At 36.4% G+C, this 22,871-nt stretch overlaps 1 protein-coding gene across 2 annotated transcripts; it reads right to left on the bottom strand.

Moving 5' to 3' along the window:
* Positions 1-906: 906 nt before the first annotated feature.
* LOC145556161 (uncharacterized) lies at positions 907-17,714 on the bottom strand. 2 transcript variants are annotated; one of them, XM_081617807.1, is made up of 17 exons: positions 17,250-17,714; positions 16,215-16,333; positions 15,328-15,373; positions 14,525-14,597; positions 14,381-14,438; positions 13,721-13,816; positions 13,031-13,148; positions 12,700-12,966; positions 11,970-12,071; positions 11,415-11,772; positions 11,192-11,305; positions 8,918-9,549; positions 8,627-8,823; positions 7,704-7,926; positions 6,395-6,514; positions 4,687-5,457; positions 907-4,228 (listed from the first exon to the last, which is right to left on the bottom strand). In XM_081617807.1, the coding sequence occupies exons 1-17, from the start codon at positions 17,343-17,345 to the stop codon at positions 1,163-1,165; spliced, it is 6,456 nt and encodes a 2,151-aa protein (XP_081473933.1). In that variant the 5' UTR covers positions 17,346-17,714; the 3' UTR covers positions 907-1,162. The 2 variants fall into 2 exon arrangements, with proteins under 2 accessions (XP_081473933.1, XP_081473938.1); XM_081617812.1 differs by lacking the exons at positions 13,031-13,148; positions 13,721-13,816; positions 14,381-14,438; ... (2 more) ...; positions 16,215-16,333; positions 17,250-17,714 and having other exon boundaries at positions 12,696-12,756.
* Positions 17,715-22,871: the final 5,157 nt, after the last annotated feature.

The following is a 22,871-nucleotide window of genomic DNA, read 5'->3' as shown; positions in this document are numbered from 1 at the left end:
TTCGGATTGCCTTCATCTAATCAACTTGCTGCTGTCTGTTTGATGTTCTAAGCATGGCTAGTTTGTTTGATGTTTGTTGCTTTTCTTTTCAGTCTAGAACTTGTAATAAGGTAGCTGTGAATGATATTCTAAGCAAAACTTTCCCTCAATTTGATTGAGGAGCAGCTGTGGATGGAGGACTGCCCATCTGTTTCTTTTAATCGAATGCCTGCAGGTTTACACTAAAAATTTTTTTGATGAATTTTCTTGCTGTTTTTGGTGAATTTTCTGCCAGGTTCATGCCTAATTTCTTGTTGTTTTGGATGAAACCAACGGCTAGTTTCTTAGTCTAATTTAATACATTTTTTTTTAATATAAATATTAATTTTTTAATCGGGTGGGGCCCACATACTTAACCAAGGGTACTAAATTCTTTAACCCAAGGTACTCAATTCTTTGGTTGATTTAATTTTTTTGGCTTGAATTCTTAACTCAGTACCCAAAAGCAAAGTAAAAAGAATTGAGTACCTAAAAGGTGAAATTTTAAAGAATTGAGTACCTAATTGTGTGCTTAACTCCAATTAACAAAATAGCTCAAAATATTTTATTGAAAAACGTTGATTTTTTTAATTTAAATCATGTATCGCATGAGTATAAAATCTATAATTATATAAAATCTATAATTATAAATAATTAAAACAGCGCCAATAAAAGTATAAAACAGTGCATATAGATGTCCTAAAATGAGTATTATACATAATTTTTGAATTAAAAATCCGCTTTAGGTGCATGAATTTTTGGGTTACGAACAAGTAAATAACTTATTTTTTTAGAGTGATTTAATGGAGTATTTGAGTTACAGATTTTAATAACAAAACTTTTTGACATCTCCCTCAATCGGAAATTAGTGTGTTCAAGTATTTAAAATGTGAAAGGTTGTCAAATGCAATTATACTTCTAACACGAATTACAAAACCTTGCAAGTAAGCGAGAATCTGTACATATCCGATCCAGATACATGCTGATTAGTAGCCTACTGCTATATACAGAAATTACTTTCTAACTATCCTTGCATCTTCAAGAGCATTGCTAACAAAAAATATTATACGTGACGTACAAGCAGCATACATACTACATACACGAGATGCAGCAAAAATGGTGTTATATACAGTGAATAAGACGCTCAGGGATTTCCCGCATTTGACACAAAAGGCACCAGCCTTTTGTGATCCTTCTTTCTTCCAATTGCACAGTTATCCAGAACCCGTCCCATAATCAACCGTGTATTCTGCAAGGCAACTTCCTTAGGGGGCATTCCAGATTCAATTGCTCCCCCTTGCCCATGAGACATTAAAGCTGTTCCATATCCTGAACCCAGCAAATATGGTAGGGGTCCACTACGAGCCTTGAATGAAGTTTGGGGTGCAAGCTGCTTTTCTTCAGCCCCAACTTGGCCATTCTCATAACCACCAGACTCGTGCAAATGGGAACCACTTAAAGAGCTGCAACTTTGCAAGAGGGCTTCCAATACACTGAGTGCGTCACACCCCAAAGAGCTTTCCACCAACTGGGACACAATTGCATACATATGCGGATTTTGGGCAGCATCAACTGGAGTATGCTGTAGTAGTTCTTTCAGCAAAAGCAGAATTACCCGTTGATACTCAACAGGACCTCTCTCTAGTAATCTTAGCAGATGACCAAAAGCTAATGCTGAGTGTTTTGGGAACCACTCGTTGCACAATAATGGAGCTATGCAGGCAAGTAAATTGTTAATAGTCTTGAACTCACCTTGCGAGTATGCCAAAAATACTGTGGCCAACCCCTCAAGGGATTTTACCCGACACCAGTGAGCGATGTTGGCAGCAACAGAGCAAGCTTTCTGATATTGCTGATGGAGAGGTGAGGCGAGCCCGATAGGATCCTTGCTGAGCTGTAAGCACAGCCAGGGTAGCAAGCCAGTAATATGCATGAGAAGCCTCGTTCCTGGATCCCCAAAAATAGAATCACATGACGGGAAGGTGATGCGTGAGAGGACCTCAATAGAAACGCCATGGCTAACAGTTGACATGAGCCCTTTTAGAACAAGAGGCTGCACACCTTCAAAAGCAGGAACCTTTCCACCGAGATCAACACCTGTCCTGGATTCCATGTGCTGGAAATCCCCCACCTCAGATACACTGGTATCCAGCTCATCACGAGGCATGCTTGATAGGAGCACATTTTCTGTTGTTCTTTCCCAAAAGGACAAACGATCTATCACACGCAAGAAAAGCTCAAGCACCTGGCAATAAACATGCACAAAGTCTGTGTGCATCATCGCAACACAGCCCCAAAAAAGCTGGGGAAAAAGTATGACCTTTTCAGGTTCCATGTTCTCTACCATTACTTGCAGTGTTAACAGAATCTCCATAATAAAGCCCAGAACTTCAGGCTGAGGATTAGTCAAACACCTGTGCAAGCAACGAAGAAGTGAAACACAAGCATCACTAGTTACCTTTGGCCTCAGTGCTCGGTATATCTGGTGGGACCGGCATGCAAGGTGCCTTGAGGTACACTCCATGGCCCATTTTAACGCTTCTGTCCCCCAAGTCTCCCGAAGGTCTCCTTGGAAAAAAATTGCATCAACCATGCTTTGAACTAGGGCAGACAAAAGTGCTGAACTAGGAACATCAGGCCTTACAACACTAGGGTCCTCATTTTCCCACATCATGCTTCCACGCTTAGACTGCACATACTTAATTAAGCTGACAACCTGCTGTTTGTTCTCTCCATCACTGTTTTCAACTTCATACAGCTCTAAATGCCTTCCAGCCAGTGAGTACAACAAATTAACTAGAAGGTGTTGGCAGTGCTCAAGAACAATATCTTCTGAACTGTCCATTGAAACAAAAGTAACATGAAACAACAAAGGCAAGTGCTCCCTAAAATCTTCATCATTTTCATAGGCGATTTCAGCAAGTAGAATCAAAGCAATGTCTGCTTGAGTAAGTGAATGCTGTTGGTGACCCTGCAAAGCTGACTGAAGCTCTTTTGCATTGACACCATGCATTCCAGAGACACTGGAATGCAAGCCATCGTCACCAGAGTTTGGGGTGTCAATGAAGTAATCTCCACTGTCCCTGGACACATGACGACTACGTATGCTTCCAGTAGAGCTTCGCACCCCCATCAAAGGCCCTGACATGTTCACTAAAGATGGAAGAAGCTGACCTGAACGGCCAGCAGGAGTTACAGGCACAACATTCATCTCTGGGGGCATAGGACTCAGAGGACCTGAGGCACTGCGCCCAGCGACACCAGCAGTGCGCCAGCTCAGGCTCCCACTAGTGCTCCTCAGAGGGACATCAAGAGAGCCTCGAACAAGCAAAGGTGACATATGTGGTTGGCTGTCAACAATAGATGCGATCTGTGGAGCAGCAGGGCCTTGAGAAAACTCCAATATAACATTCCCATTGACATCAGCCTTGCTGGTGCTAGGCCTAAGAGGCTCAATACTATCCTCAAGCATCCGCTGTGCCAATTGATAAACAAGATGATCTATTGTTCGCTGTGGACAAATCCTTGCCAGGTATAAACTCACTCTTTTTGCAACTGAGAAATATGTAGCAAAAGCACCACTTATTTCAGCAGAAGCATTGGAATCACAATCTTCAATACCTTTGGTGATTAAAAAGTCAAGAACTGGACTAATGTTCCTAGATTTGCTAGCAATTGTACTCCAAAGCTTCTCAATTTCATCAGGAAACTGATCACCGTGTCGCCAAGTAACATAGTACAGACTTTTTAACAAGCGTTCAGTCCAGCCATCCTTCAGTTTCCAGAAATTAAGATTTTCAATCCAGGGTGCCATGCAGGTTAAGACTTGATGTTGAGCAATTATGTCAACAGCATCAAGCTGCCTCTGCATAATTTCCTCACAAAGAAGCTGACTCAGCTCAGGATGATCCTTGGCAAGTTTGCAGGAAAGCTTATACTGGAATTGTTGGTAAGAATCAGGGAGATTGCCAACAACAGCAGCTCTATAACTTCCTGTGCCCTCCATTCCATCCTCTGCCCATGTACGGACAGAAAGCGTTTCAAGCATCTGCAGGGCATCATCTCGAATTTGTCTAGAAGGATCAACAACTTTGTATAAGATTAAGCTCAGCAGTCTCTGAATTTCACATTTGGGTATCTCTTGGCGCATGTAGACTTCAGCCAGAACACTAAAGTAACCATCTGCTATGGCAGCATCAGAATAATAGCACTGGAATAAAACAAAATAAGATAAAATAAATCAGGTCTACATTAGTTCCTTGAAAAACCTACATTTTACTTCATAAATGAGTAAATTTTATACATGAATAACTTACTCAGCTCATTACACAATAAATTAAAATAGCAATAATGCTGAATGTCAGAAAATATTAGAGAACCTGCTTTGCAGAGAGCTCTAGGAAAGATGAAATGATTTAATTTCAACAATTAGTCTTTTAATCATAGAACTGTTCTCTCTAGATGTCATGATCTAAATCATGTCAAGGTTAAATTTAAATATAGATTACTGAATTATTAACTGTAACTAGGCTACAAGTTTCCACAACAAAAATCATATGTACATATATAACGATAGAAAAAATTGTGATAATATTTGGAGCCAGTCTACTAGTTTTGAGATTGTGTGTGTGTGTGTGTGGGGGAGGGGGGGGGGGGGGGGGGGAGGACCTGATCAATGCAGGCAGGAAAGAGATCCAGATTTGTCAGAAGCAGATTCTTCAATGCCAATTTTGCCAAGGAAACACGAAGGTGGCCACCTTTATGTCTATCACGCCCTGTACCTCGCCCGCCATCACCAGTGTACTTAGAATAAGATGGGGTCCTCGGGTCTGCAGGAGAGTAACCAAAGGGAGCCCTAGGTGCAGGCTCAATAAATAAACTGTTTATCCAGGATATTACTCTGCCACTCATTTTCCTGGCATTGTCATCAAAGCAAGGTCCATACAAGAGTGAGGCCACAGCATTCATGGATGCCCATAGTATAGCCTCAACTTGTTCATTCAGCTCCTTATCAAATGAAAGTTTGTCCACAGAATCCTTTGAGCGACTATGTTGAGAAGCTTTATACCTTTCTAGTTCACGACGATAATCACTGATTCCCTCTTGATTCCAAGCACAGCCCACATCATCACTCCAAGAAAGAAGTAGCTCAAACAATCGTTTCCTAGTTCTAAGATCAAACTTTTCAGATTTTGATTCAACAAATTCAGGAGCAAGATATCTTAAGACAGTGGCAAGAGCAAAGCGAAGGGGTTGTACATCTTGAAAACTCTCTAAAGATGCAGTCAAAATATGTCGATGTGTCTCTTCAATGAACTTTAAGTAGTGAAGGCGGAAAACCGGTTTCCGACTGAGCATACCAGGCCAAATTTTCTCTGCCACAGTTCGATAAATATTTGCGATGTGAGTGCGTAACTCTTCACGGCGAGACTTTTGACTCTGCATACAAATGACTAATTTGTCATATCCCTCATTACTTATAAAAAAATTCAAAGATGTTTTAACAAGAGATGTTTGAAAAGTCAATAATCCAGGAGCGTACCACTCAATTAAATCACATTAAACACAGTTTCAGATCTAACATGAACATTTAAAATGGAGTAAACTGCAGGACACTACACTGGGAAAAAAAATGTGTCAAGGCACCAAAATGGAATTAGCAATCATGTGGAGCACAGCATTGATATTCTGCCCAACTTTGAGGCTTGAAAGTAAATTTGCTCAAGAAACAATACGGCATCAACAGGACTAAGAGTGCTCTTCAGAGCAACCAAAGCAGAATAATGCATGCCAATCACACTAAATATCATGCCTAGTTAAGAAAACCGCCCTTCTATCCCACATAGGTTACTTGAAATCCAGTCAATACTTTCGATTCAAGACAGCCTGGATACAAGTAAACTTACATAGAGATTATCTATTTTTCTCTCCCAAAATTGAAACAATGCACCTAGATAAGCTTTATAAAGAGCCTGAACAAACCCAAATGACACCCAAAATATAACGGAGTACAGCAGCTCACGATGCAAAATGATACGACTACCCAACTCCTCACCACAAAGACAAAGAGCACAAACACTAGGTGAATAAGCGAGAATAGTAATAAGCATATCAACATTGCATTGCATTTCATCCTCAGAAGCCTACTTCAAAATATATGTGTACAAAAAAAATAAAAGAAACTGTAGTATCTCACCCCCATAACTCAATTCATTCTAAACGCAGAGGATCACAAATTTACATGCAAGACCATCAATTTACATTCTAAACACAGAGGATCACAGCATTACATGCAAAATTATCAAATAACATTCAAACTAAAACAGTCTAGTTTAAATATAGCTAAACTCAAGTTTCCATTAATCAGAAACCATACCTTCCATTTGGGCTTTCCTTCTGTTTCAAGAGAAACCTCGTCAATGAAAGAAGCAAGCTCCCCAAACATAGTTTCACATACTTCCAAATGAGAATGACCAAGAGCCATTGTAGCTGCGTTCTATAACAAGGGACGGAAATCGAATCAACACTTCGGTCAACAGCTATTCATAAACTATACAATATAAAATATAAATATAAATATAAAAAAAAAAAAACAAAAAACAAAAAACCCTGCATGTGTAGATAGTACTCTCGAAGTTAACTCACTAGAAACAATAGCAGCAAGATATTTTGCCATCTCTATATGCTACCAAATCACTATTAATTTTTTCAGGAAATGTTATTGATTTCTTTTTTATAAAAATAAAAAAAAAAAAAAAAAAAAAAAACATAAAACTATATATTATGACATAAGTTTACACAAGCTTATTGACCAAATTAAATAAATGGATCGACACAACCCAAACAGAAATTAAATGGATTAGGTTACGGTCAAGAATTGAACTTGAAAATGACTTGTGTAACCCAAACCTTCAAAAACAGATGAGGTTAGGGTTTAGGAATTGAACCCAAAAACTTAAAACAGATTAGGTTTGGCTTGGGAATAATGAAAACCCATTAGAGCTGATAACCCGTTAAGAGCTGATTAGAACACGAATTTGTGACCCAACCTGACCTCGCCAGCCTACTACGATCATTGACGGACTAGGTGGACTATAATGCAAATATGGTGCATAGGTGCCTAAATAACAGCTAATCACCTTGATATATGAAGAGAACATTAACAATACACTGCATAACAACTAACAGAGCCACCAACACTTTTAGTAATCCAATGCATTTACTAGCCAGGCTTGTTAAGAACTTGAGTTGGACTTGAAAAGACAATCCCTATCCCGCCAGGTAAATCAACACAAACAAATCTGAAAATTGTTGAACATAACTTGCCAAAATTGAGCACCTAACCAAATAAAGAATACTTAACTTCTCCCACCTACTAAGTCAACTCCCAACAGGCCATATGATTACTTCTTCCAACAAAAAAAAAAACAAAAAAAAAAAAGAGGAGATATCCAGCTTGGCTGACCGTGACTCGGATGAACCATCAGACATGCTTTTTCACATGGACAAAATAATTTAGATAGCACATCAAGAGACTAGAATAAATTGTTAAAGGCACAGTTGACTTCATACATCAAGCCCATAATGTAAATGCCTATTATCAAACAAGTCAAGAGCTAATTCAAAATAGAACTTCGTTTGTGTGTCCCTAGATTCAAAAGAAGCTTCAAATTATATGCACTTACTACTTGAGCTTCAGATCCAGATTTTAGTGATGGAAAAATAAGTCTGAAAAGCTCTTTTGTTGCTCCAAAACTTGCAGCCTCCCTGGCGTCAGGAGGACATGAACAAGCAAACATTGCGTACATGAGCCATTGATCCAACTTGGTATCTGCATCTTGTGATTGATTAGCCCTGCCACCTAACTCAACAGGTGTAATATATGCAAGACGTCGAATAACCTCAGACCTGGGATAACATATTGCATTTCACTATCAGTATTTGATCTGAGACTAAAAATATCCATTAAGACAGTTAAACCTAGGCATATTGAAAAGAGAATTAATTGAGCACATAGTTTTTTTAATATTAACTATAATAGGAACAGTAGTACAAGCAAGTAGCTATAAGTAATCTAATTGAGAAAGTATACCACTTAGATATAACCATCTAGAAATAACAAGAAACCAGTAGTTGCAGGAATCTCATGTGGTAGCTACTTATCAAAAACTTTCCCAGCAAATGTAAAAAGGAAAAAAAAAATCTAATAAAATTTTCAATCAAGAAAAATATTCTAAAACAAAATGTATAGAACATAATATTTTTCTAAGGTGTTATTATAAAATGGAGAGTTCTACATGAACATTAGAACAGATTATACAGTAGCTTTAAACTATGGAACAGATTATATTATGACCTCTAAGATAATTACAACTAACATTTTCATTGGCCTATACTTCCTAAAGCTTTTGTTTTAATAGCTCCACTTTTAAATATGGTTGAACATATCACACTGCCAAAAGTTCAAAATCTTTGACTACAAAAGGTCAAATATGGCCTATTATTTAGCAACAGAAATGATATTCAGATTTGCAACCTCTAAACATTTCATCATATGCAAATTAAAAAAAGTCAGTAATCAACACCAGCCACTCAAAAAGTTGCTTACTTAGCTTCCTGAACAGATCTTGGGCAAAGCTCAGAAGCGTATTTCACAAGCTCACTTAGGCATCTAGCCCATCTATTCTTATCGGGACTTTCAAAAAGAATAGACTGGATGGTCACATCAAGTGGAATTGCATCACATTCCCGTCTCATATCAAATGGGCGCCCACAATCCCAATAACAGCTCTGGACAATGTCATCCTGTCACAAAGTAGATAAACTTATAAAAATTGAGCAAGACTGAATCTCATAGTGTAGAAGAAATGAAATCAGACAAGAAAAAAAAAACACCCACCCCGTTTTCCTCAAGGACATCAATTATGAATATAGGCTCAGCTTCATTCCTCAAACTGTGATCTGCTTTTTCATGAGCTGCAAGATCACTTATGTCATTCCACAAGGCTCGGACACAGCGTAACAGCTCGAGCGCAGTATGCCTGATCTGACTATCTACAGAACAGAGAAAAATAAGGCCAACAGCATCAATCTCAGAAGCACGAAAATCAACAGCTTCTCCAGAACGATGAACAGAAGGCCTCCTGAAGGCCCCAATTTCTTGGGCCATATGCTTTGTATCTTGTGCATCAAATTCCAGCCTTTCCTCATGTAGACGTAATCTCCAGAAGCGCATCAGTTCTAACAACCGTCCCAATGATGTTTGAATAAGAAGTGGGAACTCATCAGGAAGACGTAAAATAAAGTTCGCCATTCCTCTCATGACAGCAAATCGACGATGAGGCAGGGATTTCACAATTCGATTCAGCACTTGCACAGCTTCTTCACGTACACCGGGATCAATACTTATGCCATGCTGAGGAATTATTTCTGTGATCTTATCATTTCGACCAACCTCTTCTATCAGGTCAGGAATACATTTAAGAACTGATCGGAAAAGATAGCCTTGGGATTTCTCCTTGGTCACAGAATCTGTAGAGGTAAACAGAGGAGGTATAAGATAACCAGGAAAAGACCAAAATTAAAGGCACGTATAAGGTAACTCTGCAGATGGCTGGACGCACCTAAACAACTAAATTCCTAGATGTTTTGACAGACATGGGTCTTGACAATTGAGTTCATCACTTGAGACAGTGTAAAGCTTATAGAGCTAGAAGTCTATTCTAGATGGATCAACTTAGCAGGCTTAGTGAAGAAACCTCAAAAAGAACTAAAGATTGACACCCACTACAGTTTTAGTGCAGGGAGAAATAATTCAGCTCTGCAAACAGGAAACACGAAGTTACAAAACACACACAACCACTGAATTTTAAGAGGAATAAGTGAGAAAATGGACTAGAGCTTAAAGAACATAATTACCAGTTAAAGGTCCATTATAAGTGTACATGGAGTCTATAGATTCAACAAGCATCTTGTATAATAATGTATTAAATCCATATGCATGAATTATGAAAAAATATAGATTAGATTAGGAAAACTTAGTATACTACTATACTACACCATTGAAAATGTCACATAGGTCTCTCTCAGTATCTGTGTGTGCGTGTGAGACCTGTGTGTAGGTTGTTCTTGGAAAAGAGGGAGGGAGAGAGAGTATATCCACGTGTAGGACTCTGTGTACAGAAATTCCTCTATTATAATAATATCACAGGTTTCCATGACTTGAGAATGATATAAACAGGAAAAAAAATTGAAATTGATTTTATACATCTATGAAATTATATTAATGTATTCAACTGTAAAATATAGTTCCTCTGTTTTTTTTCAGTTGACACGTTTCTTTTATCAAGTACCAACACACAATTTTAACGATTAATACCTCTAATTTTCAAAATGTAAAAACTATAAAAAGTTGATATTAATAAAATTCACCTTGAGACGATTCAAACAAGATCCCATATGACTATGTTTTATTGTAGCAATAAAACACAAAAGCTAGTCAAAGTACAATTTGTGCATCGTGTAAAACGTCAAAACATGCCAACTAGGCAGCTAAAAAGAACGGAGGAAGTATTTCACTAGTTGTTGATAATAAACACATGAAATATCCAGTAAAGATATTAACGAGATCAGAATGTACAATGTATCTTTACTTTACTGATCTAGCACGTAATTTCATCGAGATTTGCTTCAAAGATAAAATCAATTACTTATTCAACTTAAAACTCTAACATCACAAAAACCAAGTAAATTTTATCAAAAAAGCTAGCTGTTGGCATCAAAACATCACAACAAATCAATCAACTTCAAATCTACTTTTAACAATTGATAACCAAACAACTACTTATCATGTTTTTCTTAGGATTAGTGCACAAATAAGGTAAAAACTTAGTCAAATCAGAAAATCAAATCAGACCAGGTAAAGATCAGGTGAGTTAAACATATCCTACATATAAGTTTACCCTCATACATAATTTATACTCATGTTAGATAATGCTTAAGTTATATAGTAAAGGCATCCCTTTGGAACATTATCTAAAATGACACAAAATCCACCAGGTGAATACAATGCAAATACTTATACAGTTATACTATATCAAGAAGTGCAGTAAACATAGGCTAGTAGAATCATTAGCATTAATCAGACTAGCATCTCAGTCGAAACAAGGCTTACCAATGGCTGTCCTTGAAGAAGTAAGAAGTGCCTGACTGTAGGTTCGATGGCAAGACCTTATGATAAACTCAATCGCAGCCTTTACCTTTGGAATGTAGTGGCCAATGTCATGACCTGCCATTTAATAAGAATTAAGAAAATAAAATCATCATATATTAGGTATTTGACCAGCATAACAGAATAAAAATGCAAAATGCGTGTTAACATCTGCACCAATAATCACCTTGAAAAATTTCCAAACCAACATATTCACTTGAAGGAGATACAACTATTCTGTGCAAAGCACGAAGACCAATTACTTTTGCTTCACTTGAGCTGTCTTGCCTTAGCAGCTCCAAAATCATATGATTCATTGCAAAATCAAGGTTACTTTCTGCTATAGTCACACAAAAGTCAACAAGTTTGTCATGTTGGACATCTTGTGTAAGCATTCCTTTCCTTAGTATTGTTAGCAATTGCGAGGTGACACTATCCAGATAGTCCCAAACACGATTTGGTGGCTGACCAGGTGCATAAACACTTAAATAAAATCTCACAACACGGTGGAGACAGTCCAAGGCCATGAAGCGATGGTTCTTGTCCTGCAGAGAGTAAAACTGTGAGAAGTAGGAACAAAAAGTGGAAGATAACAGAGATAGTAATTCAGATCAATAATTGACACAAATTACTAAATCATTCACATCCAAGTGATCTAACAGAGGAACAGACTAACAGAGATATACTATAGAGATGGTACTACAAGCATAATTTTCCATATCAATAATTATAATAAACTTACGCGCAGAAGCTTGTAAAGCTGCTCCATGTGCGGACCAAAATTAGTTTCAAAAGTCTGAGGCTCTCCGAGACAAAGAAAAAGAGTCACAAGAGGGTAGCCCACCTGTACCACAATTTATCATTTGAGAAGAGCATGAAACCAAATAAGTCTTAATATAAGTTATCAATATTAAAGACGAAAGTTTCCATCAGTAAAGTTTACTAGAAAAGCTGGAATTCAGAGGAAGGTAATGAGAAATACGAAAATTCCAGCCAGATATATAATAATGGGTTACTGTTCTCTGAGCTAACTAAAAAAAAAACACCAAGATCAATTGGAAAACATAATAGATTGGAAAAGCATGGCTGTGTAAAAACTCTAGAACAACTAATGATGAATAAAATGTGAACAAAAAAGCTGCAACAAATAAAGTTCTTTAATAGAAAACAAGGTGGACAAACGGATCATACTGAGCATATATTAAAAAGAAAAGAAATATATTTCAGAGGAAAACAGAATCTTTTAAATCCCTAATTAAAGTACGTAGCAGGTTTTTCGCCAATTAAAACAAAAAGAAAGTATACATCAAAAACATCAATACCAAACATACGTGAAGAAAATGTATCTTTAGACTATACCAAATGCCCCTTAAAATAAACTTTACTAAAGCAGGAAACAGGTGGTGAGCGCCCAAAAATTTTCATCATTGCAGCACTAATTCTAAATCAAAAGGCATTGAGGCATTACATACAGCAATATGTTTGCTCTGTTTGTCCATCCAATGGATAAGCTGCCCTCTTATTCGCCCAACTGCTTCATACCAAAGATTCAGTGCTGGTTCCACGCCTAATGGAGGCCAGTGATTTCTTCCACCATCTGCTAGTGGGGCCAAGATATTTGTGAGCATGTTACATAGGGCATGGTGAAGTTCACTTTTCCGTTTGTGTGGAGCACGATTCAAAGGGTTTGCTTTTGCTACAAATGAAGCCGATGCATTCAATCCACCCTCTGTCTTCACCTGAGTATTTCAACTGGTTAGTGATGACCTCACAGTTGTGTCAAGTATATTTCAACATACATACCCCAAGTTTCAAGTAACGCATGCCACTAATGATATTTAACGTCTCGCTCCGGGCAACACTAGTGTCAATTCGGCGAGTGTTCAGCTCCATAAAAAAACGCTCAGTTACTGAACTAAACCTACATCAGCAAACAAGGGATATATGTTAAAAAGGTTCAACATATCAAATGCTCAATCAATTGCCTGCTACGGCTGCTAGATAATTACTAAAACAACCATCATAACTTAGAGATAGCTATTTCCACAGCCCTAAAAGACATAAAACAAGAATGAAAATTGCTTGCAAAATCAACTAGGATCTTTCTAAACACTATTAATTAATCTCATATTGACATCCTAGTAAAAAAATAATGATACGATATCATCAAAATTAGTTAGCATAACATATATCAAAGTTATTGACATGTATCTCAATAAAGTATCAGCAAGACATTTCAACTTCAAGACAACAGTAATGTGTTCCATCATACTAGGGCATAATATGTGCAACTTAAATCAGATTTACAAAAACGGCTAAGTTCACGAGTTGGAGATAAACGGACTCGAACCACTGACGTCCGAAACAAAAAACAATTGTGCAGACAAATAATGGTGAAAATCCAATTATCAATCGCTAAACAGATCATAACCAGTACAGTAGTATACAGAAAAAAGAAAAGGAAAAAAAAAAAAAGCTCCGAAATCCTTTTACCTTATACGAGATAAAGCACCTAATAGTTGGGCAACATGATCCAAGAGTAGACCCCTCAAATCGACAAGGGATGGATATTCAACCTGGCTTACAACCCTGCAAAAAAAAAATGAAATTGATGAAGGGTCCTATGATGCAATATTACAACAGATATAATAAATGATCCCTCCCTTCCATGTATATAATTGACTAGGTTTTTAAAAGGAATAACCCATTTCAGGTCACATTCATGTCTGACAATAAAGTACGAGACTCCAAAGGCTAGCTATCCAACAAGAAAGAAAAGCATCTCCGTCACTTTTTCAACATTGTGAAACATGATCACAAAACTCAAAATGACATCAAGGAGGCAAGGATGTTAAAGCTACATGCAACAGCATTATAATTTATAATTAATACACAACAAAGATACTTCTTAGACTAAACTTGAATCAGTTAGAAGCCATCTCAACTATATTTACTTTTCTCCCAAATAAACACTACAAGCATTAATAGTTGCAAACTTGCAACACTAATAATAACCAATGATAAGGCCAAGCTTGAAATGACCATTTCCCCAGTAGATAAAATGATAAATACTTTCAAGAATACGGAAAATGAAGATGAACAATATGTCTTCCTCAGAAGCATGGCTTAGTGCAGTATCCGCAAAGATCTTACCTGTCAGCATTGATTAGCCAGTCAAACACAAAGTTCTCAAGCCCAGACCAAAGTTTCTCTGCACATAATGCAAGCTCCAATTATCTACCTAAGCAATGTTGAAAGAGCCTCAATTTAAAATGAAGAAAAATATTGCAAAGTAACCTGTAAGTCCTTCTGGCAGACAACACTCCACAAAACGAATACATGCTGAGCAAAATATGCACTCCACTGCAAGCTGAAAAGATTGTTGTGCTTAAGAAAAACTTAACCAAAGAATTAAAGGAGTTGAGAGTATGTAATAATTGTAAACAAGGAACATTGTTTGATATTAATTTTGTGTTTTACTCAGCATAGTCTCATGAATTTTAGAACACTCTGGATCCCAGTAAAAAAAGGAGAAAACGCCTAAAGCAAGTCACCTACTAGGCTTTCAATTAAACTACCACTATGACAGCAAAGATCTTCCCGTGGTACTAAGGCTAAGTTCTGTATACCTGAAACCCTGTAATCTGTTCTTGTTGGCCTTAAACTAAATTTATGCTTACTCAGTAGCCCTTCTCTGAAATTTAAATTTTCTTAGATAATTTTTTCATTCGGATAAAAGAATAAGTCCTACAGCCTTAAATATATATATGAACAAATTCATTTCATCCTAATCAGACTCCAAAATCCTGGAGCAATGATTTAAACCCTTCATAAATTCACTTTCCAAAGGAACCTCAGAACTTAAAAGTAACACTATTCAGACTAGATGTATTTATAAAATATACTCAACAATCACTATGTCCTTCCTTTTATGATTAAACATCTAATCAATACTTAGTATTATGCATCACAGAACATATGAGACACTGGCACAGCAGAATTCAAGTTGCTAATTAGATGAGCTCCATATTCCAACAACTTGATAAAATAGTCAATTACAACTACTTTTGCCAAACTATATTTTAATGCAAGAAGCAAACCTTTCTCTGAAATGTAGAAGCATCATTTGCACCTTTTGGGGATTCACTGCAAAAATGTGTAGGAAACATATTGCATAAATAGCAGCTAGAGATCCAGCAGGGAGCAATAATTTAAAATGAACTAGTCAAAACTGGTGCTACAACACCCACTGACGTTATCTTTTATAACAAATTTGCCCAAAAAGTATATAAAATAAAATAAAAACACAGGATTTTTCTCAGACCACATCTAGAATGTTGTTTGCAAAAATGCAAGCAGAGTAAAATATTAAACATAGTTGAAACCACAGAAGTAATTGGTTGTTCCTGCATGCATGACATTTACCTAAGAAGCAGCCCATGTTGAAGCAAACTGTTTTAAAGTGATGATTAAACAACAGCTCTAAAACCAGCTTTCAAGTATGCAATGTGCAATGCAATTCGCCATGTCAGCAATGAATCAACCACAAAAACAAAAATAGAAAAGAGATATCCAACCAAAATCAAGTTTAAAGCCAAGATAACAGTCCTGACAAGGTCAAGCCTAAAGAATGATGAGCTAAGAAGTGCCTTCCAACCATTACAAAATCTTATATTTAGTGTAGAATACTGAACGATATGCTAAACTCGAGATATAAGAGAACATTTAAGAATGAGACAACATATCCCTGAATAGAAGACAAGTAGAATTTGTTAGATACACCCGGGTGCACCGTACACCCAGCTAACCCAGATTTTTGTTCTTCATTCGATGATTAAATGAAAAACAATCATCAAAATAAGAGCAAAATACTCATGGGTGTACAATACACCCGGGTGTATATGACAACTTCTCAAAGACAAACATCTGATTCTAGAACACTCCATGATGAATAAATTGCAGTCAATAACTGGTGATACTAACTAACCTCTCTCTCCACCTAAGAAGAGCTTCCAAGAGAGGCACTGGTGTATGTCGAGCCACCATAGCAAGAGAATCCAGTACTTGATCATAGGCTGGATCAGATGGACTAAGGTATTGTCCATCCTGCAAAATTTCAACCCAAAAACATCACAAATTAGCAGCAAATCACTTTTGACACCTACCTTTCAATATATAGACCACATACAGTTTTTTCACCAAATTAAGACCAATAATTTGAAGAAAAATGTATTAGATTATAACGCTACACCATACATACAATGTTTTTAGAATCATTCTCAATAAAGTATTTTCATAAACACAATCTTCCTTACTGAGAGGAAATGATTAAAACCTATTGTCAGCTTTTCTTCAAAAGTTATCGAGGGAGTAGATAGTACTTAATGCAAACTAATCAGCACTCAGAAGCAAGGAAACAATATCAAGGGATGTACAACAGCATCGTCACAAATATAAAATATAATCAAACACTCGAAGACTCCCCTATCCTACAATATAAGCGACATTATGCATTGTAAAAAATGTGGTGTTATGGATATCTTAACATCAAAAAAAACCCTATAAGAGGTCATTAAACCCCTCCCTTCCATATAGCATAACAAATGTTCAAGTGGTACGAGTATATACATTGCTAATCAGTAACATTTCAACCATACATGAATAGAGTATACCCAATTCTCGTATTCAATAAACGGATCTCCTCTCTAGCCTTCTCGAGTTCTCGATAACACGGGTTCAGCTAAGCTACACTACACTCAACCTCACCACTCAACAGTAAACATCGGTACCATCATCGCCAAAACCACAACAAAGCAAGTAACAACTTAATTCAAATCCATCCATTATGAACTCGGTTCCCCTAAATTCAACTAAACGAACTAACTAATCAAACAAGTATAACAATTTATCATAATCCATCAACAAATTCATAATTACAAAACCCCATTAAATAACACACTAACTAAGCAACAAAAACAAATAAAATTCAAATGCAAAACATAAAATTGGGTAAAAATAAAACCTGGGCTTGAGCAGTTTCAATTCGACGCCTAGCAAGTGGAAGAAACCGTTGAAGCAGCGCATCCACAATCAATTTTGCAGCACTGCCCGACTTCATTTTTATAAAATTTAACAACTTACATTAAAATAAGTCTCAATTACTAACACCCAATAATCTATACTTTAAATTCATCAAAAATTTCGCATCATATATATAATTTCATCTCTGAATCGAAAACCCCTTAAAATTGAAGAATTAGAAATTGTATCATATTGAAGAAATTAAGTTTAGGATGAATAAAACAGATCAAAAGGGTAGAAGGATAAGGGAAAGAGAAGGTTCGAGAAAATTGTGGCGGCGAAAGGGGTGGCGGAAGGCGGATCTAGTTGGTTTGAGAAGCGCAAAAATGGTCGTCGATGATGAAGCCACCACCACCGTTTTATGGGTTTGCTTTTTGTGATAACCACCGTAGTTTAGCTGTTTTTCACAAAGTATACTTGTATAAGTTTTTTTAAAAAAAAACGAAAATTGCACCTTGGCTAAAACTAGGGGTGAGCATAACAGGGTACTCTATAAAAATTCTAGGAACCTGAACCTGTTGAACAGGTTTCTGGAAATTGGGAACCGGAACCGGAATCTGTAGGTTTCGGTTCCGATTCAGGGTACCCTGTATTATAATATACTCACTAACTTTTTTGCGGAAATTTTAATAAAAAATTGGTTGGTCACTAATTATAATGTTTGCAACTTGCAAATAAGACAAAATAATAGTAGTTGTCTAACAAATTTAATATATATATTTTATAATTGTAATTTTGATATTTATTATTTAAAAATTGAGTAAGAATTAGTGTATAATTTGAAATTAAGTGATACTTTTATCAGGTACAGGGTACCCTACAGGTTCCGGTTCCAAAAAATTGAGAACCTGAACCGGTTCCAAAAAATTGAGAACCTGGAACGGAACCTATTACAATAGGTTCTCCAGTTTGCTACCCGGAACCGGAACCTCTTGTACAGGTTCTGGTTCCGGAACCTGCGGTTCCTAACAGGTTTCGGTTCCGATTCAAGGTACCCTGATTTTTTGCTCACCCCTAGCTAAAACAATAAAAATAAAATAAAATTATGTTGTCAATTTTCTATACCTAATTTTTGCGAATTGAGAGAAGGATACATCTATACGATATACATTAAGGTGTGTTTTCTTTCAAGCCTCATACCTAATCTGTCGACTGAAGGTGATAGGAAATGGACGGTTAAATATATTGGTTGATCGGTATATAACTATGACCAAGTGAAACCACATAATATGCAGCCCCATTTGGCTTTATTTTTATTTTAGTGAAGAGAAGGGCAAGCCCCAAGACAGACAAAAAACGAAAATAAAACAAGAACAAGAACAAATAAAATAAAACACTAAGGCCTAGCCATAGGCTCAGCCCGAGCCATAGTTACTCCACATAAAATCATAAATCCTCCAATAAAACGGCACGAAGGTTTGTCGAGACCGCTTCAAAGACAACCATCTTTTGCTCCGCGTGGACAACATAATTAGCCAACCAGTGAGCCGCCCGATTAGCTTCTCTATAGCAATGACTAATAGTCACCCTCCACCCTTGACGTAAGATGATCGATCTATATTTTCGGATTATGTGAATAAAAGGGGAGATTGAAAGACAATATTCAACCAGCAAGCGCACTACTACTTCCGAGTCAACATACAGTTGCACTTATCTATGACCACCATTCCAAGCTAAAGCTAAGCCTCACATAACTCCAAGTAATTCAGCCTTGGTATTAGAGCATATACCACACTTAGAAGCAAATAAGCTGAAGACTTCACCACCACTACCTCTGATTAAGCCCCTGCACCAGCGAGCAAGCTCGGGTCCCCATTTGAAGCATTATTAGTGTTAAGGAGAACCCGACCTTCTCTAGGAAATTCCAACTTAATCAAAATCTCGTGCCTCTTCTTCCTACAGCCTTCATCATACAAGATGGACTTATCAAGGGCTCTGCGAACATCACCAATTCGTGTCATGAGGAAGGTCACCTGATCAAACGGTAGATCAGCTTCTCTAACAAAAGTTTTCTCGTTTCGCCAACGCCAAAGCCACTAAATAATAGCTCCAAATGATGCACTTCTCTCCTCTTCCATTAAGGTGTCAGACTTAATATTTTGGAGAATCCAATCAAAGCAAGAAACATCTGTCAAAACTTCGTTCATTCATAACTAGATTTTTTACGGGCCCATAGCATGACCATGCAAATATTTATTCTTACATATCAAAAATGGGAGTTCCTCTCATTCCTTATGAACCTAAATTTTATAAACAGTTAGATGAGTCACAAAATGCTGGATGTCACTATTCATAAGTACATTATTCCTAACTAGCACCAGCTTAACAAAATTCAACCTAAATGCAAATGAAATGAAGTGTATATTCAAAAGCTAACTCATACTTTCTGCTTTTTTGAGTTTCTACTCTCTTCCACTCATAAACTCATTCAGCTCCTTCCTCTCTCCCTCCTTCCACTATGAGTTTTCCATTATGAGCTTTCTCTCCTCCATTGAAGCTTCATCGCCAATTATTTCAATGCATTTTTTTTTTCGTATTCCTCATTTTTTCGATTTCTTTGATTCTCATTCGTATCGACGTTGCATAGATCTCATATTGGATCAAGAGGTAGCCACCAATGTCGTTCTTGAAGAAGAGCCACAGATGGATTTTGAAATGCTTGAAAAAATGATTAAAATAGGTATAACATTGATCAAATACTTGAGTTATTGTGTTTCTTCCCATACTATGATGTGTTCCTCTCAAAAACCTAATATCAGGGTCATATTTATAAACTAGAAGGCGGAGAATAAGGTATCGTACAAAGAATATATGCATGTATCGTCGCGCGGTAAAATGTAACGCTGCGCGACACTTTTGGCGGATTTTGCGTGATTTTTAAAACTTCCATAACTTTTCATCCGTATCTTGGAATAAGCTAAGACATACTTTCTCTGTTCTTTTTTACAATTTTACTTGACCCATTTTGACTTTTACACTATTCACCACCCCTCCTTTGACCGTCTTTTATGAATAATGTATAAGGAAAAACATATTTATGAGGGATTTTTTTGAGTTCGTCTGAATAAGCCATCATAATATATAACTTTTATAATTTTTACTTATTGAGAATTAAAGTTATTGGTCGTTAAAGGTTTACATTGGCAAGTGTGATAAAAGAAGCAGGTCAAGTAAAAAAGAATATAGGAAGCATAATATGTCATTGGAAAGATCTTGAAGTCTACTTTCCAACCCAATTAGAATTAGGTCATAAGCTTATGTAGATTTTAATATATGGTCGTTTGAGTGCAAAAGTGTCGATTTTGGGTTGAGTTTTAGTGGTTTGCTCATGTCTTCTTTGTTTTAAATAAAAAAAATGGGCTTTATGATATGTCGTTGGAAAACTTATTTCAAGGGCTATTAAATCAAATTAGATTTAAATCAACGTTATGGGGCACAAAAGTCAGTTTTCTTCGATTTTGGACTCTAGTCACGAAAAGTGAAAATTAGGCTATGGTTTGTGGATTTGGGCTAGGAAAAAAGTTTGAATAGATGTTTAGGCTAGAAAAGTATTGGATTAGGTAGATTAAGATAAAAATGGACTAGGAGTTCAAGTAATTATTAATTTCAATTCAATGCACAACCTGGCCAATTGGCAATAAAAGGGCAATAGGTCTTAGCTGCTATTCCTAGCTGCAACAAGGGAAGACCCAAAACGCGCGACCCAATTCAAATAGCCCAGACAACATATCCACCTAAATCAACACAACACTCTATAAAATGAACACCCCTGCCTTCTAAAAAGTTTAAGAAAACTCTTATAAAATAGTGCATGAACATTTATATCCATAAAAAAATTCTTGTACATATATTGCCTCTATTGAATTCAAAAGCACCAAAATTGATTAATTATTTGTGTTTATTTCAATATTTAAATTATCTTTAGTCCCTCCATTTTTTTTTTTTAGTTTTTTCAATTTATTTGATTATAAATTTCATTTAATACAAAGTACTCTAAATTAATTTTAATTTAATATATATGGTAAAAAAATTACGAAGTATAATTGTATGATGAAGTTTAATTTAGTAATAAGTGCTTAAAATATCATGCAAATAAATATAATAAAATACCATGCAAATATGCATAAGGCATAAAATTCATCAGTAATAATTCTCTTCAAAGTTAAAGGTTAGCGGTGATGTGCGCATTGCGCGCGTAAGAATATCTAATTTAGTTAAAACATATGAACATGAAAAAAAGAACATTTAACAATAAAAAATGAACACGTAAAAAAATTAACATATACTAAAATATTAAAAGGCGTTTATAAAAACGTCCATGTGCCACGTAGACTCTTCTATATTACGCCATGTCACTTCACAAACAGTTCATGTCGCCATGTCACTTTGCCACATCACTTCACAAACACCTCACAATGCCACATCTCATATTGTTAAAAATATGAAGACTCGGAGATTCGAACCCCAAACCACTCATACCAAAATTGACTTTACAACCATCTAAGCCAATTATCACATATATTATAAATATGAAAAAGAACTATACATAAGTGTATATAATTATTAAAAAAACACTCACATTCATTCTTGATCTTTTAATCCACATTTATATATAAATACATACAAGTATTATAATATAGAATAAACACAATAAAAAAAAATCCAAAATTAGTTTTTTTTTTATTAGAATATACTCATATGGTTTCAAAAAAAATAAAAATAAAATACCTATAATAAAAAAATTAACATGGTTTTAAAATGTCTAAAATAAAAATGAAATTATTCAAAGTGTCACCCGGGGAAAAGCCCGGGGTCACACACTAGTTTATGTAGGGAATTACAGGTACTACGCAGCAGAAAAACATGAATCATATTCATACAGTACCTAATCCCAAGATCTAATGCATAACACATAAAGAACATATAATCGTACCTTTGAAGCGTGATTCCACGTGCGATCGAGCAAGAACAATGGGAGATAAAGAACCTTAAGCGTGATTCCTCTACTTGGTCCACAGGCACAGATTAAGTCCTCCACTAATGTTAGTTAGTTGCAATCGAACACTTCAATTGACCTTCTATGGAGTAGAACGAGCAACGAACAAATCACGAACCACCACGAAGGGAGGGGATAGGCGTGTGGTACAGAGAGAGAGAGGTTTTTGGATGACTGGTTGCTTGGTGCACAATTAACTGTTAATTGTGTTGTATCATACAACCCTAGGCATGGACTTTATTTATAGATCTCATCTCTAAATAAGAGTCTATGACAAAGCCCAAATCCTAACTTTAATCTAACTATACTAGCCCAATCCAATTCATGATTGGTTACTTGTTCGTGAGGCCCATAAATGAGCCTCTAACTTGCTTAACCCAATACCTTTGTTGTGTGACCTCATAGGATCCATTCTAGTGGGCTTTGGACTATTTGACTAGACCAAAGATCAATAATCGTAGTCTAGCAACAGATAATGACGACCCAAAAGAACGAACTTATTATCTCCATAATAGTGATCCTTGATATATCTAGTAATTGCACTTATCGAAGACAGAACTCCTTCAA

Source organism: Chenopodium album, chromosome 1 (genome assembly GCF_948465745.1).
Source record: "Chenopodium album chromosome 1, dcCheAlbu1.1, whole genome shotgun sequence".
Lineage (NCBI taxonomy): Eukaryota > Viridiplantae > Streptophyta > Magnoliopsida > Caryophyllales > Amaranthaceae > Chenopodium > Chenopodium album.
This window is presented reverse-complemented; position numbering and strand designations above follow the sequence as displayed.